Source organism: Marmota flaviventris, chromosome 11 (genome assembly GCF_047511675.1).
Source record: "Marmota flaviventris isolate mMarFla1 chromosome 11, mMarFla1.hap1, whole genome shotgun sequence".
Lineage (NCBI taxonomy): Eukaryota > Metazoa > Chordata > Mammalia > Rodentia > Sciuridae > Marmota > Marmota flaviventris.
The window spans coordinates 20401024-20419684 of NC_092508.1; the positions used below are offsets into that span (position 1 = coordinate 20401024).

Here is an 18661-nt window from a genome sequence, read left to right on the forward strand (position 1 = left end):
ATCATGCCATATATCTGCAAGTCTGTGAAAACAAAGGGTTGATCCAGATACCCTCAAACCTTACAAACTTCTGGTTCCTAAAACCAGACCATAAACTGGGCCTGTGCTTCATGAACAACTCACAGGAAAGCAAGGAGTCCCTCTAAGCCCAGGACTCGGGAGCCTCTGGTTCAACATGCCTGGAGGGACAGGGTAAAGCCATTGGAGAGGAAGGTCCCTTGAGGGACAGGGAAAAGCCATTGGAGAGGAAGGTCCCTGAAGGGAGGAATCAGGTCTAATTCATCTGTCCCTAAGCCCAACAAAATGTCAGGCCTCTCAAGATACATTGGACATAGAAGAGAAAGCTCCTCAAACCACAGTGGCTTGAGTTGGGTCCTCATACGATTTCAGAGAGCTTCCCAGGGTGCTGCCTCACCCATGTCTGGGAACAAGTTCTTGAGCTTATTTCACTCCATCTTATCTCTCAGCCACGGCCTTGTCCATCCACCCTGTGATAGTCCCACTGGGTACAGCTGCCCAGCCACCACCACCACCACCACGGGTTCTACTCTTAAACCTCCAGCGAGGAAACACTACTCATTGATCCACTGCTTTGTCCCAAATAGGTATCAGTCTCCTCCCTCAGCCACTAACTAATATCACTGAGACTGAGCTGTAAATCTCAAAGAGACTGTTCTCTAAGTCTGGGGTTATGGGAAAGAAATCATGAAAACCAAGAATTACCAAAATCTCTTGTCTTGTATGGGGCTCATCCTTAGGATCTCTTTCTTTGCCTGGCTCCTAGCCTGCCTGTAGTTTGCCTATATTTGACAAAGCACAGCCCTCCTGCTGCCTGAACATGCACTCAGGCTGGAAATGTCCCAGACCTCTCTTGGCCTTGGGGCACCAGCTGAAGAGATGTTCTACTCTAGAGGAAAGTAATACTTTTCCTCTTTATAGCCAGCATCAAATTAAATTCTTGCCAGGACAACAGACAATGACAGTATCCATTTGCTTCAAGGGCAGGATTCCACCCCCACCTCTCCACTACAGTATGTCTGGCTCAGATAAGACAATCACAGAATGGTCTGGCATTAATCAGTGCCTTCCACTGGCTTCTCCAGACCTATCCACGTGCACCTTGTTAATGAATGAATGAACAACCTGACCAAAATCAAGGTACTCACTCTGATTCCCATGGAAAAGTTACATACTGAGTATCTTTTTAAGTATTCAGACAGCTTCCCCTTCACACCAGAGCTTATAAATTCATAGCACAACTCCCAACCCCATCAACACCATCCCCTCCTCTGACCATTGTCTGCTCCCCAAGTCCAAGATCATTAATCACCCTGCTGCCTGGCAGGCCCTCTCTGTCAGCGATGGTTCCCCTCTGACCTACCCCGTCAGTTTCTCTCCCTTGCTCCAGCCTCTGACAGAACAGAGCCGAAGCTCACACCTGTCGGAATGGAGTAGACTGAAACCAATCAACAGGGTGATGAATCTCCCCCACCGCCTTCCCATGCCCTGCAATATTTCATTCCTCTACCCCTCGGGTAGCCTTCCAGGCACTGACACATCTAGTTCTAAAATTTCCTTCTGGAATTGGCCAAGGGGTGAGAGAAAGTGGGGAAGAACCCAGAGAGAAACAATGATTTAGAGGGGTGCCCTTGAACTGTGGGAGCACCCTAACATCACACTGCCTCACACGCGGGGGAAAGCTCTCCAACTTGGACCCAGGTTCCCAGAACAGGGAGAAGCCAAACCTAAATGGGAATGCAGAGGAGAGGCAGACTCTGGTGCTTTCCATGTAGGCCCCACAACCTTATTTTCTTTAAAGCCTGCTGACTAATTTCTGTGTCTATACTGGCAAACACAGCAGAATGAAGCACTAGTAACCCTCTCTCCCTAGCTTTCCCAAATAGCTTTCCCAGGGCTTGGGTCACAGGGGCATGAATGAATTGAGTGACTGGTGCCTCAGGAGGAGGCAAAATTATAAAGAGACCATTCCAGTCTTCTCTGAGCTCCTGGCACGGTTAGCTCTTTGTGCTAAAAGGGGCACACTCTAGGGCCTCCCTTTCACTCCCAGGAAACTTCTTTTAATGGTGACCTGCTGGAAAACAAATGGCCCCATCCTTTGTCATCTAAAACCTTAGTGACTCAACGATAGGAATTGCAGGTCTGATAAGAAAGGAGGGTGTCCTAGGCAGGTGGGTAGTGGAGATATTTTTAGGCAGGCAGAGCCTCAGAGAACCCATCAAATCACAGAGGCCCGCCCACTCCACCTGTGTGTCAGCTTTGAATTTGGATTAAATTTTTGGTGGCACAAAAGATTCTGTGCCTCCTGCCCCCAGGAGGGCCTATTCTCCTATGATGCTGTCTCTGGTTATTCTGCCTCTACAGCATCCAGCTGGCTGACTGAGCCTGAAGGATCTGGACAGTCTCTTTGTACTGGCCATCTGTCCAAGGTGAGGACCTCCCTGAGCTGCAGACACAGCTGCTCCAGAGAGGAAAGTTTAAAGCATGTGTTGTCCTGGGTACCACTACCTGGGAAGATGTGGGTGCTGGGTTAGTGACTTTTAGGACATGTCCTCAATGTCTGTGGGGACCATTCAAAAAATGGGACCCAATATCAGGCATGGGAGGTGAGGGAGAAAGAATAGGGCTTGAATAGTCAGGAGATGTGGTTTCTGGCCCTGGCTCTGCCACTCACTTTGTGACTTTGAAAATCACTTCCCTTGAGGTGATTAGGTAAACAACTTAGACTGCATCTAAGTTTCCTTTTAACTCTTTTGTGGATCCAATATGACCCAACAATCAAATATATGTATGGAGCATTCAGGCAATATCTACAATGATTCAGTAGAACTTGAAATTGTGACAAGCATTCAAAACTGAGGTCCATCTTTCCTCAATGTTATTAATATTCCTAGGCAGAGTATTTTGTTCTATTTGGGAAATCTAGGGAGAGAGGCTTACTAGTGCTTCATTCTGCTGTGTTTGCCAGTATAGACACAGTCAAAGCATTCAGATGGTTTTAGTGGACTGGTATCTGAGGTATATACCTTGTCTACTTGGAGATCACTTTCTCATTCTAGGAACACTATTTCTGTATCAGTTAGATCACATTTTGTTGGTAGGGACAAAAATCCCAACTCCAATGGACTAAATCTAAGCAAGAAAATGTAGCCTCTCATATATATATATATATATATATATATATATATATATATATATATATATATATATATATATTACACACACACACACACACACATATATATATATATATATATATATATATATATTTATATATGATTTTTGCTACAACCTATCTCTTCTCTCTCCTCAGCTCTGCATCCTCTGTGTTTTCTCAGGTCTTAGTTAGGAGCTTCTTTGGTGATGAGAAGAGACCTTGCAGGAACTCCTAGGCCTACATACATCCATACTGAAGTCTATGCCAGTTGGTATTATTTAAGCTCCAAACAACAGAAAATCTGATTCAAAGTAACTCAGTAAGGAAAAAAAATTACTTCATATAACAAGAAATCCAAATATGGAGTAAGATCCAGGGTGGTTAATTAAGTGCCTCAACAATGTCATCCAGGTGCCAAGATTTTTGCATCCCTTGATTTTCAACTCCACCTTCCACTCAGGATAGCTTCCCTCATGCTCACACAATAGCTGTTGAAGTTCCAGCAGCAGGTACAGACAACGCAATGTGCAAAGCAACAAACACAAACACAAAACAAAAGGCACCTCTTCCTTCTGCTCTTTCTTAAGAAGGAAACATCTCCCAGAATCTTCTAGCAGATTTCCCATATCTTATGGGATAGAATTGCATCACATGCCCATTCCTCAACCAACCATTACCAAGTGGGTTAAAAATTTCCATGGTTAGCTTAAACTTGTGGTTCCACAACACCACCAAAACCCAGACCTCTCACTGAGAGGCCATGGGCAAGAACTGTATTTATGCTTGGACTCAAAATAGCAGGAGCAGCAGTGGGAGGTCAGGGGGACTGTCTGGGAATGCTAGAGGATGACGCTTGGGAATTGCTCATTCTACCTGGTGGGTGGAAGTGCGGTGGCTTTAATTTTCTCCATTTTGTAGCATTTATCACTTAAGGAGATGCTCAGTTGACCTAGGGAAGTAAAAGCAGGAGGAGTGGAGAAGAAGAAGGCAGCTGAGAGTGAACAGAGAGGGAGAACTCGTTTGCAGATATGCTGTTTGTCCCCAACTCAGATGACTTTTCTGCCCTGGACACTGATCTCTGTGACCCAGAGACCTAGACTCCCCTGCCCTGTGGCTCTCAGTTGGGTTTGGCAATGGGTAGCATCATCAAGGAAGGAAAGAGAAATTGGGATATTTATTCCTCCTGCTTCCTCCCTGAGCTTTCAGCGTTCTGACAGTGGCTACATCCCACCATGACTGGTGCTTCTGTTGGCCAGGAAACAAAGCAGCACTTCCTCCCTTTCTCCTTCAGATCTAAGGGTGGCATTAACCCCCTGGTGACATCTTCTTGATGACTTAATACTCTTCACTTGTCCCCTTAATCCTACTTACATATCTGTGAATAGTACCTATATTAGAAATTCTCTGAGTATATCTGTCATCTGGTTCCTACAAGGATCCTGACCAATACAATGGGCAGTGGTAGGTAAAGGCCATTCATGCTACACTGCCGTGACAGCTGGGCATGGTGGCACACACCTGTAATCCCAGCCACTGGAGAGGCTCAGACAGAAGGATTGCAAGTTTGAGGCCAGTCTCAGTAACATAGTGAGGACTTGTCTCAAAATAAATAAGACTTGGCTGTAGGTCAATGGAAAATTGCCCTTGGGTTCAATCTCTGGTACCAAAAATAAACAAACTTCCTTGAGCACGCCCAATGCTTCATGAACCTAAAGAATAGCCACTCATAACTGTTCTTTAGGACCTGGCCTTCTTGAGATGCCTAGTAGTTAAAATGATAAATTTGAAGGTTATGCTTCCTCTCTCCTTTCAACTCTGCCAACTTTTCCCTATCGTCTAAATAAGTAAAAAGTGTGTTAACCATACTGTATTTGATAATAGTGACTACCATTTTATACAAGCTAGTATGTGTTTCAGGTGGGGGTACTAGAGATTGAAGCCAAGAGGCCATCCACAACTGAGCTATATTCCCTGTCCTTTTTAAATTTTATTTTGAGACAGGGTCTGGCTAAAATGCTGAGCCTGACCTTGAATTTGCAACCCTCCTGCCTCAGCTTCTCAAGTCTCGGGATTACAGTGTGCACCACTATGCTCAGCTCTTATAAAAAACTGTGCCAGATGCTGTGCCAAACACTTAATATACTTTCTCACATTCAATCTTCACAACAAATCATTATGGGGATACTATTGCTTGCCCCATTTTATAGATAAGAGAACTGAGGCTTAGAGAATTTAGTTATTTACCCAAGATCAAATGGCTGGTAAATGGTTATAGTAGTTAACACCATTAACCACTGACATTTTCTATTCTCTTTCCTTTCCTGAAAAACTACATTTTCCAACTCTCATTACAATTGGGTCTTGTAATTGGCCCAAGTGACCTCTTTTTCTTTGTGTCTAGTTTTGACAATGTGTTGTGACTTTAGATGATAAGGCACTGTTGGACAGACTGACACATTTCAGAACTAGCATGTGATATTTAACACTTTGCCTTTGTGCCACAGCAGTCATAGAAGCATGTATTAAAATGATGGAACCATAAGATGAGTAGATTGCTGATCCCCTACATGAAGGCTGATGCCCTGCAGAGTGATGTGGACCTACACTGACTTGGTATAAAGGCAAATTAAACATTTATTAGTTAAGAAACTGAAATTTTGGTGCTGTTTGTTACTACAGCAAAACATAACTGATACCAACTGAAACAGTGGAGGAACTGGGATTGAAACCAAGTCTTTCTGAACCATAAGTTAGTGTCTTTCACAACTGGGAAATACTGATTTTCCTCATGTCCTTATCCAAGGAGGCTTTTTGAAGTTGTGGCCTTGGAAGGATGAGAGAAAGAAACCAACAAACAAAAACAAAAAGTGACACTAATAAGGATTATTATTAGAGGAAGAAAATAGTTATGGAAGAGAGACTGTGTTTCCTTTGCTTCCCATATTAACCAAAAAAAAAAAAAATACAGAAAAATTTTAAAAGGCGTCTTCAAGAAATATTGATAGGTGGGGCCTCCAAAAATTTTGCTCTTGGACAGGGAACTAATTATGTCTGATTCTCACTGAAAACAGTTTTGTAGCCCATCTCTAGGGAAGCATAACTGGGAATGCTGTGTGATTTGGAAGAGAGGTACCAAGCCATGGCTCTTCTGAAAGCAGGATAGAACCTCCATTTGTGTCATTGTCTCCCTGGGTGGTTTTTCTCTCTCTTGGTTCAATAAGGACAATTTGTTGCTTTATAATTGTTTATAAAGCTTAGCCACCTCCTTCTTTCAAGCCTCTGTTGCCCACCACTCTGAAATCCCAAGGATTGACAGACCAGATCTTTGTATTTAAGTTTGGAAAGAATCAAAGTAGGGAGGCCAGTGTCCATGTTAGCTAAAGGCACTTTGTGTAAAGAATGACACAAGGTTACTAGGAAACCTGAGTTTAAAGGAATTATACAGGAAACTAAGAAGCCAAAGTGACCTCTTTTTTCTTGAGTGAAGAAGACACTATTTTTTTATTGAAAAAAAAAGTTTTGACAAGATGGTACCCATTGCTCACATATTCATGTGTCCATGGATGAGAACATAGAGTGGCCAGACCTATCCACTTCCAGATATGTGTACATGGGTCCCCAAACCATGAACAGCTATGAGAAAAGCTGCTAATTGGCATCATGTTTACCCTTTTATTGTCAACCATAATTACTTGTTTATTAGAGCAGAGGCTTCCCTGTTTATTATAGTCATTATAGTCTGTCAGTAAGAGAGAATGTGCTCAAATTTCACAAGTATGTGAAAAATTGAACAAAGTTTACCAGCCCTAGATAGGACCAACTCTGAGTGAAAATAATTTTCAAGAAGGCATGGGATTTTATTTTAGCTAATAAGTCCTGCCCAACAGAACTGCAAATCTAAGTAAGGAATTTGCAGCCAATTCCTTATTTAGCACTAAGCCACGCTTCTCTTCAGTAGTGCTAATGCCTAGCATCGAGCAAGGTGCTTACACACAAGTAGGTTCTATTTCCATTCTCATACAACTCTCCCAGGTAGGCAGGAGCAGCCTCATTCTCTAGATAAGGCAGATAGGGCTCTGAGAGGTCAAGTGACTTGCACTGAAGAGCAGGTCTAGGATGCCTGGGATCCAGATCCAGTGTTGTTCACGTACACACTCTCGACTCACACCCATGTATTCCACACAACTGACTTAGAGAAGAACATTGGCTGGGCCAGTTTTCCTGTGTACATGACTGCAGGGATATATACAAAGGGGAATTTCTCAGTGGTCCGGGGCAGAAAGCAGAGTCTCTAGATCAGGAAAGAAGAGGGGTGACAACATGTCAAGGTGAGCCAACTAGTGACAGGAAGAGGCTGTAGTGCCTGCTTAGGAGGTTAGAAAACATGACGCCTCACTGGGGAGTTGAATGACCAAAATTTATTGGTTTGGCTGCTGTGGATGAAGTTGGACAACCAGGATTTAAAAAATCATTAGTTAGGCCTCTGATTACAATGGATCTTTTTTGCTTTTACAGAATGTTCTGGGGAGCAGAGGTTGTGGCCCCTAAATGGTGCAATGCATTCTGTGGTCTCTGGGTGCTGCAAGAGTTAGGGTGGCTGTGATCATAATGGAAATAGCTGGCTCCTGGTGAGAGTTATGTGCCAGATACCATGCAAAGTGTTTGACATTAATTTCCTCATTTAATCTTTACACAGCTCTTTGAAGTGGGTTCATTGTGTTTGCGGGCAAAGAAACAAGCATTGGTTAAGCAAAGAGGCTAAGATGACACAATCATAAATTATCAAATATCAAGACTCTGGACTAAAAGAGTTCTGGGATGGGCCCCATCTACTAAGGACACTTTATTTCCCTGACCCTAGTTATGAGACTTATGTCCTGAGATTTAAGAGGTAACTTTGTTTCTCTTACATTAATATGGAGGTATTTACTTATATATAGTAGAGCACATGAATTTTAAATGGATAGCTTAATGGATTTTTAACCAATTATATATCCATATAATAGCTTTCTATTTTAATAACTATATCTAATCCTAAAAGGTAAAATGATAAACATCGCAGGAAATGCAATTACAATATTTTAATCTCCAGGTAATGTTATTTAGATCAGAATCATAGAGCATGTGTGGGTATGGTATTACATACAAATTATTGTTATCATTTAGAGAATCCAAGTCTCCTTTATCTTGAATGGTGTATGATTCTGATTCTCAACGTACATGAGGTACATAAGCAAAAATGTTATAGGATTTTCTGTTTACATTAATTCTGCTTCACATCTCATGCATAAATACTTTCTGGTCTCTGCATAGAGAGGACTAGACACATCCTGTGAATTCCCCAGGAGAAGAGGGCATATAAATTCAAGGTTTTATTATTGTTATGTAAGTATCTAAAAATCAATATTCCTATCTGTCTAGGTATTGATCTACATGTGCACATTGGGTAGTCATTTAAAACAGGCTCTTTTTAACGCTATGTTGTATTAAGTGGACCCTCTGTTATAATGGGTTAGTGTACGTGGCTGAAATTAGTAGGATGTGGGTGTCATATATATGTGGGCTGGGGGGTTTTGAGGTAAATATGGATTACATTTTAATTAAGCACTGCAGATGTGAGCTTACATGTACATCTCAGACACATAATACTCCTTGCACAGTCACATGTCACTCAAACAAGATGATAATGTCATCAGTGAGGAATGTTCTATGGAGGCTTTTGTCCCCATGAAGGACAAAAGCCCTCTCATTCTGGGACCACTTGTGGAATGGACACATCAGAAAAGCCCAGGGAAGCATTGGCTGAGACCATCCTCCTTCATCCCAGCCTGACTATGAGCCTGCAGCCACCCTCTCAGCACAACTGAGAAGCTGGTTCCATCTATCATGTCCCACTGTCTCATTGCAGGGTTATTAAATATTTAATAATATCATTTGCCTTTCCAGAAAAAGAGCTTGGAGAAGTCAACACAAATGTGGGTACAGGAGGTGGACATCAGGGCCAGTGCTGACAAAAAGCAGTCATGCCCCTCCAAGAGCATCCCCAAACTGGATCCCCCAGGAGATGGCTCTGAGCTGGGATGTGGCAGGGGGAGAAGACCATCTGGGTGGTTTCAGGAACCAGTAAGGAGCCTTAGAGGGAAGAAGAAGCACAGAACTGCTATCAAATGACCATGGCATGCAGTGAGATGGAAACAAGAGCCTTATGTTCCACTCACGTAGAAGAACTTGGTTCAAATTCACGTTACCACAGTGTATTTCATGGAGTGGGGACAACTAGAAGAATCACATTGCCTTTTAGTCCCAAGCAGTGTTTTACCAATTGGGAAATAGGGGCCCTGGTTGTAATGAGTCTCTGGAGTCACAGAGCGAATTAGTGGCAAAAAATATTTCTACTTTTGCTTACTTTCATTCCATTTTCAGCAACCAAAGTGGTCTTTAAAAAAAATAGAAACCAAACAGTTAAAATTTTTCCATGACTTCCCCACTCACTTAGAATTAATTGCAATTTCCTTCCCCACGGTTTCAGGACCTTACCCAGGATTCTAGTCCTCCTCTCTGATGTCACCTTCCAGCATCCATCCCCTCATTCTCTTGCCCCCAGCCAACCTTCTTTCTGTTCCCTTAACATGTCATGCCATCTCACCTGTGCTGGCTGGCTTCCCCACTGGAACCCTCTGTCTCAGGTCTTGATATCATTTGTTCCTTCTCCCCCTTTTGGTCTAAATTCAGTGAGGGCTCTCCTACCTTCTGTGTTCCTCCATCAATATGCATGCTGATCATTCCTATCACCCTACCCTGTTTAGTTTCCTTATGGCATTCACCATAGGAAATTAACTTATTTTATTAATTTGCTTATCTATTTTCTACACTAGGACTTAGTCTGTTTTGTTCCCTACTGCACACCTATCCCCAGGAATAATACAGGACTCCAGTGGTAGATAAACAAATCTCTATTTAGCACCTTTTCCATTTCACTATGTTACCTCCTATTGATACTGATTTGTAAATTACGCTTTACTTACTCATATCATGAGATGTCATGGCAGGCAGTGGCTAGCCTTGCTCTTGTGGGGGCTGGTAACTGGAGGGTGGGACCCTGGCTCTGAGCTTTATCCTCTGCCAGGGTTCTGAAAAATGGAGAAGTACTACTTGCCTCAACACCACTCAAAGAACACCCAAAAGTGTATATCCTAAATCTTATACTAGATATATTGAATCCACATCTCTGGAGGTGAAGGCCTTACCTAGGAATCTGCACTGTTAACAAGCTCTAGGGGTGATCCTTAAGACACATTCCTATATCATGAGTTCAAGCTCACCCATTAAGCATACCAAAATACTTTTTTTCTCCCTATTGAGTTCTCACATTTATACTTGCATTGCATTATCAATGATCAAATTCTGTCTGAGGTCCTGGGAAATACCTTGAGGTACAGAAAGCATGGGTATAGTGATTGATGTTCTGAGTACCCTCATGTATGAGTTATGAATTATCAATTGCAGTGTAACACATTACCCCAAACATCTACGTTCCTCCATCAACGTACATGCTGATCATTCCCTATCACATTACCTTGTTTAGTTTCCTTATGGCATTCATTAGGCTACTTCATTAGAGACACTTTTCTGTTTACTAGAATTTTCTTGAGAAGGATGTGGGTAGGATGACATGAGTCAGGAGCCAAAATAGGAAAGGAAATTAAAATTCATTTCAAATTGCCTATTGTCTGGCTCAGTGAAAGGCTTAGATAAGGAGGAAGTTGAGGATATTAGTTAAGATGAGGCTGTAATATTGCTCTGGATTCTCATGATCCATAAGTAAAAGAGGACTAGGTTTGGAGTAGTGATGACTGTGGTGATAGTGACCATAATCTTTTCAATAAATACTTATTGAGCACCTACTATATGCCATCACTGACGTAGGCCTGAACATCAAAACAAAATCCCTACTCTATGAAGTCTAAGTTCTAGAAAAAGAAATGGAAGATAATGATGGTAGCATTTTCCCTTCCTGTTGAGCATTTCCTTCTCATGAGTTCATAGTCATTTCGGATTCTACCAGTTCCTTAGGCCCAATAAGGGATTCTAGAAACTTTATCTCATCCAGGGTATTTTTAGACTGATATCTATTCAAAATGAACTCTGGCAGAAAGGTAGCTATCTCTGTGTATGTGTTGGTGGTGAGAGATATGACAGTGTACAGAGGACTTAGAATAACTTCATTTATCTCATGGTTTTTGTAGGTTAGGAAATTCAGGGGCACGTGAGCTGCTCAGGCACTTTCATGAGGGTACTGTCAAGATATGCTGTAGTCACTCAAGGTTCAACTGGGAAAGGATCCACTGCCAAGTTCATTCACATAGCTATTGGCAATACTCAGTTCCTCGTGGGCTGTTGGACTTAGGGCCTTGGTTCCTTGTCATTTGCTCACTACATGGTCCTCACTACATGGTCTTCTCCATAGGGCTGTCACAACACAGTGGCTGGCTTCCATCACAATGAGTAAGTGAGAAGAGCCAGAGAGAATGTCAGCAAGGTCAAAGTCACAGAATATAGCACCCTTACCTCTGAAGAGATATCCCATCACTTTTGCTATTCAATTAGAGAAGTCAGGAGGTCCAACCCTGCTCAAGAGGAGGTTAAATAAGGGCATCAATGTCCCTAGGCAGGGATCTGTGGGGGACATTTTAAAAGCTCCTTAATCCTCCTTTTGAACTATCTTTTGACATGGAACTCATTTTGGTAGACAAATAACTATGTGGAGATTCCAATGTGGCACCTGGAAATTTAATTAAAAATGGAGTGTTACACAGTAAGAAGAACACAGACTTCAGGTCCAGGGAGGCCTCTGTTAGAATCTCAACTTTGGCATTTACCAACTGCATGACCTTAGACTTCCAACCTCAGTTTTCTTATCTGAAAGATGTGAAAAATAATACCTGCCACATGATTCAAGATCAGAAAAATCACTTGAGTAAGGTACTTATCAAAATGTTAATTCCCAGGTTGCTCCCCAAGAAATTCTTATTCAATAGACTTGGGTGTGGCACCTTAGAATTTCTGTTTTTAATGAGCACCCAGGCATTTCTGAGTACATAAGAAGAGGGCATGAGGTCCTATATTTGGTTAATAATTTGCATATTAATAGTAACTGTGCAATTATTCTTAAGGAGCTATATATTTGAGGAGAGTCAACTGGGATAGAACAAAATTTAGGAAAGCAAATTATACTGAGGATCAGAAAATGTATGAATTCTAGTCTTTGTCTGACACTTGGCTGTGGTATATTTGGATCAGAGCTGTCTAATCTTTTTTTTTTTTTTTAAGTCTCTGTAAAATCTCCTATAACCTTGGTACTGTTGTATAGGTAAAGAAGAAACAAGAACAACCAGCCTGAAATCCATTTAGAGTGTGGAGAATCAAGTGCAGAGGCCTTCACAATGAGTCATTGAGTCTGAATTTTTGAGTCTTCTAATATTTCTTCCTGTAGACAATTCCTTGGAGCCTCTCATTCTTCTACTCTTCTTCTAATTGATATGACCCCAACATCTCTGTATGTAATGAAATATATCTGAAAACAAACCCGTTTAAAAGAATAAATCTATTAAGGAACTGAGAACTTTCTGGCATGAAATGAAAAATATTGATTGCTTCCCACCTGTTAGCAACGAAATTCCATCCAGTTAATTAACCTGCTCAGTGATAAAGTTTATTTTTGCCCTTCACCTTCAGCTCCAAATCTTTAAAACCATTAAAACAAGTACCTGGTCAATGAATAAATCTTCCTTAGAGTGGCATTTAGGGCCTTCTGTAATCTGGCTCCTTCACTTCTAGTTACTTAGCTTCAATCCCCTTCCAGCCCATCCAAATGGAAGAGCTAAAGTATTCAGTGTTTCTACTGCCAGGAATGTGCTTTCTTCCTTTGAATTCTATATACTTTAACTCAGTTCAAATGTCATTTCTTGAAAAAAGCTTTCCTAGAGATCTGGCATCTATCTCCTTCTCTCGCCCCCCCCCCCACTCTTCCCACCTCTCCTAATTGCTGCCAAACTGTGTTACCTCCCTATTCAGAACACTCCTAAAACTTCTCAGACTTTGTTGCACTTATTATTCTATGCCTTTCATTATGAGTATGTACATAGAAGACCCTACAAGATGCAATTCCAACAAACTCATTTTTGTGCTCTCTTTATCTTCCAACACCATTGCTTACCTATGATTGGTGTTCAGTAAATACTGTTTGAATGTTTAAATGGAGATCCATTGATTTAACATTTTCTTTATGGTTGTTTTTACTCTTGGGGCTCATGATTCAACACCAACATAAGGAGAGTCTAACTCAGTGAAATGTTTTTCAGGATTCCCATTATATACACAATAGAGTTCTCAAGCCTCTCAGTCTCTCCAAAGACAATCTTATTGTTTTATCCCACCCCTGGCAACTTATTGTTTATACAGATCTTTATTCTTTCAGTGGAAGGGTTGGGAGAAGTGGTCTTATTATGAATATCACCTATTTCTATGACTCTGAAGATAGGCTTCAGATGGTCTTTTTATTTTGTGCTCCAGTTCACTTGCATAACACATTTGGAACTAGCATTTTATGAATATAAACCTAAACATCAGTTTTAGACAAAGCAGATATTTTGTCATGTATGTCACACATATTTGTCTAGACCAAAGGGGAGAAATATGTAACTTCACTGGAATAAAAAATATCTATTTATTCATAAAGCTATTTTTTTGTCATCTACTGGACTCTAGGTGTGGTGTTATATGCTGCTAATACAAATATAAATACAGTCCCTTCAAGGAGCTCTGAGTCATATGAAGGGAGGTGAATGAGATGATTTTTATAGCGAATTGCACAATGCCAGAGGCGGATACAGGGTGAGTGGAACACAGATGATTTTCAATAAAGAAGTTTGTTTTCATAGCACAGTGTCCATACAGATATCAATAATTTAAGCATTATTTTGTAGTTATTAAAAGCATCAGCATCATTCTCAAACCACTCATCTTGGGCAGGGTCTTAGCATCCATAGTGTGTACTGGGGCATGATTCAGATAAGCAGCCATGCAGGGTTAATCAAGACCCAGACGTAAATTCTTGTTCCTTAGAGCTTATAAGGAATGAATCATTCACGGAGATGTCAGCAAAGGGGTAGTTTTCTTATGATTCATTGGGCTGAACTTCATGCCAACGATATTTTGGTGCAGAGATTTTGCATGGCGCTGTGTCTATGGTTTCAGTATTTCTAGACACATTATCACAGCTGTATAGATGACTCATTGGAATATGTTCCCCAAGTCTATGACCCTAGAGGTGTGTATGTGTGTGTGTGTGTGTGTGTGTGTGTGTGTGTGTGTGTGTGAGAGAGAGAGAGAGAGAGAGAGAGAGAGAGAGAGAGAGAGATTTAAGAGAAAAGTCAAGAAGTATTTTTAAGTTTTAAATGACCAAAGTCTACAGCTGCAATTACTGGTTATTTACACAAACTCTTTTAAATATCCTTCTTCCTCTAGCTCTGCACATTGAGGGATACTTTTCTGCTCACTATAAACTCCTTGAGAGAGATGGGGTAGGGTGACATGAGTCAGAAGCAGAAAAATGAGAGGAAATTAAAATCCATTTCAAATTACTCCTTGCAGGTGGCTCAGTAAAAAGTTTGGATATGGAGGCAATTGGGGATATTGGTTAAGATGAGGCTATAATATTGCTCTGGATTCTTATGATTCACACTAAAAAAGGACTAGATTTGGAGTAATGATGATTGTGGCCATGGCGATCACAAGTTATTTAACAAATATTTACCTTACTATATGCCACTGACTTGGGCACATGGAATCAAAATGGGCCAAAACAAACAAACCAACAAAATAAATAGCCGGCCCTTTGGAGCTTAAATTCTAGAGGGAGAAACCGTCAAACGTGGTGCTAGAATTGTCCTTTCTGCTTGTAGGTTTGAAGAGTTTCTTTCTCATGAGGTCTTAGTCATGAGGGACTTTAGTCTGCATCAAGTCCAAACTCCAATATCAAAGTCACAAAACTTTGTCTCTTCCAAAGCTTGCAGACCCACAACTACTTTAAGTGTTTATATGAATAGCGACATGGACACTGATTGAGAGGTATCTGTCTCTGTATACGTGCACTGAAGGCAGCGGTGACAATAAATGGGCAGAAATCCTACAAATGGTACCATCCACACTGATAGTTTCCACCTGGGTGGAAATGCGAGAGTTAGTACCTGAATCACACCGCCCCCACCCCCGCCATCCCAGTTACCTTTCTGCCTTTACCTTTTACTCTTCACTTGGCTCCCTCCTCTCTTGCTACCTCCCTTTCCCTTGGTCCCTCCCCATCCCCTTCCCTCGCACGGTTCTTTTCTCCTCCTCCTGCTCCCTCTCCCTCTAGCCTCTTTCCCTTTCGTCTCCTTTCCCTCCTCCATCCCTCCGTGGCATCTGCGTCAGGCCCCCACTAGCGTGACGCGCGGGGTCTGGGTGGGAGCTGTCCACTCGCCCCGGGTGCTGAATGCAGCGGCGGCGGCCTCCGCCGCTGCGGTGGAGATCGCTGGGAGCCTCCTCGCTCCGGCAACCTCGTTTCCAGTCCTCGGACCGGCAGCTTACCGCCCCGCCACCTCCCTTCCAGCACCACCCCTTTGGGAACTGAGCCAGGGGGGCAGCAGTCGCGGCGGCGGCGGGTGCTGAGCAACGGCGGAAGACAACACCTGGCAGCAGCCTGGAATCTGATTTGCTTCCTTTCAGCTTTTATACGAGATATATCTGTACACGGTTCGGGGGGAGTCTCGAGGACCAAGCTGGAGCCAAGTGCCGGCTGCCTCCCACCTCGGCCACGTTGCTCCGCTCCCCCCTCCCCACCTTCGGCTGGCACCGCGGACAAGCCTTACCTAGTTGCATCTGCGAGGAGAGGTAGCCACCGCGAGCCCAGCCAGCCAGAGGCGGCGACAGGAGGGAGGGGCGGGGTGGGGGTGGGGGCACAGAGCCCCGCGAGGCCGCCCTTGGTGGGGGTAGAGGGGGCAGAGCTGCCGAGAAGACCTGGCAGCCGCCCTCCTCCGCCCCCACCCACCAGAAGCACTCTTTCCTGATTATCTGAGAATCGAATTATTACATTAGTATTCTTTCATTTTTGTATCATCCCCCCTCCTCACTCCCCAACCGCCCCCACCCCCACGCCTGCCTCGTCTCTGGTTGCATGGCAGCACTGCCCGGGCGCGGGGGCTCAGGGCCGGCCCCCCGGGAAGGAGGAGGAGGAGGAGGAGGATCATGAAGCCCGGAGTCGCGACCGCGCCGGACGGCGGGCAGCAGCCAGAGGACGAGCCCGAGCAGCCCCCGCCCCGGAGACACCCGGACGCCGACCAGCAGTCGCCTCTGCCGCCACAGCAGCAGCGGCGGGCGCAGGCAGCCCAAGAGCCAGAGGAGGGTGACAACGACCCAGAGGAGGAAGAGGAGAAGAAGGCGAGGCCACTCGCCCGCCAGGATCTGCCCTTCTCCCACCTCGCCCGAAGGGACCTTTGATGGAACCAAGGGGAGGGGGCCACGGATTTGCAGCCTGCAGCAGGAGTGGGTTAGGGGCTGAGATAATGTAACTATTTCTTTCTCCCGTCCCCTCCCACACGCCCCTCTTCTACCCCCCTCTACACCACCCCCATACACCCTTCCTCTAGCCAGGATCTTCACTCTCAGGAAGGACGTGGCTCTGCGAGGGTTAAAAGATCTTTTCTTGTTCTCCCTTCCTTTCCTCTACCACGACCCCCTATTTTCCCACCTCTGATCACCAAATTGGCTTTCCCTTCTTCCGTGTAGCCCTTTGGCTGCATAGGCAAAGCACAACCCCCTTGCCCAATATAGCCTGCAACCTTCTCTCCTCCACCCAACTGTTCTTAAAGCAACTCTGGTGCTTCCGGGGGTTAATTGCCCCAGTTTTCTGCCCAGGAGAATTAAAACTTCTTCCAGCCTCCTTTCCGCCTCCACCTTTCCCCTTCAACCAGTTCCCTCCTACTACCTGAGGAAAACTACCTTTTCTCTCTCACATATGCAGCCCTCAATTCTTCATTGAGCTAGATTTCCCTAAACCCAGCTCAGTCCACTTCAAATTTGATTTATAACCTTCCTCACCCTTTTATATAAAAGAAAGAGATTTACCACTGCCAAGGGGTTCCAGAAGAACCCAGTAATCTTTTCCTGGGGAACTTTTAACAATTAGACATTGATCTTAAGGTTCTAACAGCCCAGCGTCAACACTTCTTCGGTCACCCTGCTCCTTCCAGAGTCTTGGGGTCAAAGGCAGAAAAGGAGACACCTTGAGCAAAGTCTGAGAAGGGGTTGGGCTGCAAAGGCAAGAAAAACTTTTTTGTTTTGCATTTTCCAGGTAGAGTTCAGAATCAGTGACTCACAGTTCTCAGTTCTGGGAGCAATTTATTTGCTGCTTGGAGGGGTTGTAAGAAGAACCAGTAAGAAAGGAGATTCCTCCAGTAACAGCAACACTGTGGACCCCAAGCCCCATCCTATTCACCTCTTCAAAGACTCCAGCTGCCCTCTTGGTCCTCTGCTTTCTGTGGGCACATGCTGATGCCCCTGGGTGGGCTGTTCTGGTGGTGGTGGTGCTGCTACTGCTTCTGTGGCTGGTACTGCTGTGGATTGTGCACCCCAGCTCCCCAGATGTTGCGCCACCAGGGTCTCCTCAAGTGCCGCTGCCGCATGCTCTTCAATGACCTGAAGGTTTTCCTACTGAGGCGCCCCCCTCCAGCGCCCCTGCCCATGCACGGCGACCCCCAGCCCCCAGGTGTGGCGGCCAACAACAACACCCTTCCGGCTCTGGGCGCCGGAGGGTGGGCAGGCTGGAGGGGCCCTCGAGAAGTGGTGGGCAGGGAGACCCCTCCTCTGCCACCTCCACCACCTTTGCCACCTTCTTCTGTGGAAGATGACTGGGGTGGCCAAGCAGAGCCACCTGCCTCACTGCTCAGCAGTGCCTCCTCAGATGATTTCTGTAAGAAGGCTGAGGATCGCTACTCACTGGGCAGTAGCTTGGACAGTGGTATGAGGACTCCGCTCTGCCGCATCTGCTTCCAGGGGCCAGAACAGGTGAGTCCCTTTCCCCTTTCCTTGTAGCATCTCCAGGTCCTGCAGGTTGCTGCTCACCTGCTTGCCCTGGGGAACCATCATGCCGTTGCCAGTGTCAAGGACTATAAGTTTTAAGAGCTTCTCAGTGATGTTTCTCGTAGTGAAGTTTGCCCAATAGTTGTCTGGTTTCTGATGGAGGCTGTTTGGTGGCTCAGTTGTACCCTGGTTTTTACATTTTCCTCTCCGTACTAGTGACTTCAACTCCATCCAAAACATTCCATAAACATCACTCAGAATCCAAGATCCAAAAGAAATGAAGGGACTTGGTGGTATGTTCAGGCCTGTTGCCAAGATATCCTTTTCACTGATTTCTTGCCAGTAACATCTTCCCCAGATCATCTTCAG

General features: G+C 44.1%; 1 protein-coding gene across 1 annotated transcript in view; it reads left to right on the forward strand.

The window, feature by feature from the left end:
• The first annotated feature begins 17758 nt into the window (after window positions 1-17758).
• The window catches only part of Marchf4 (membrane associated ring-CH-type finger 4), a 98285-nt gene continuing 97382 nt past the window's right edge, over window positions 17759-18661 (forward strand). Inside the window, exon 1 of the mRNA XM_027942019.2 lies at window positions 17759-18277. Within this exon, the coding sequence (XP_027797820.2) occupies window positions 17759-18277 (519 nt within the window). The remainder of the gene's footprint in view (window positions 18278-18661) is intronic.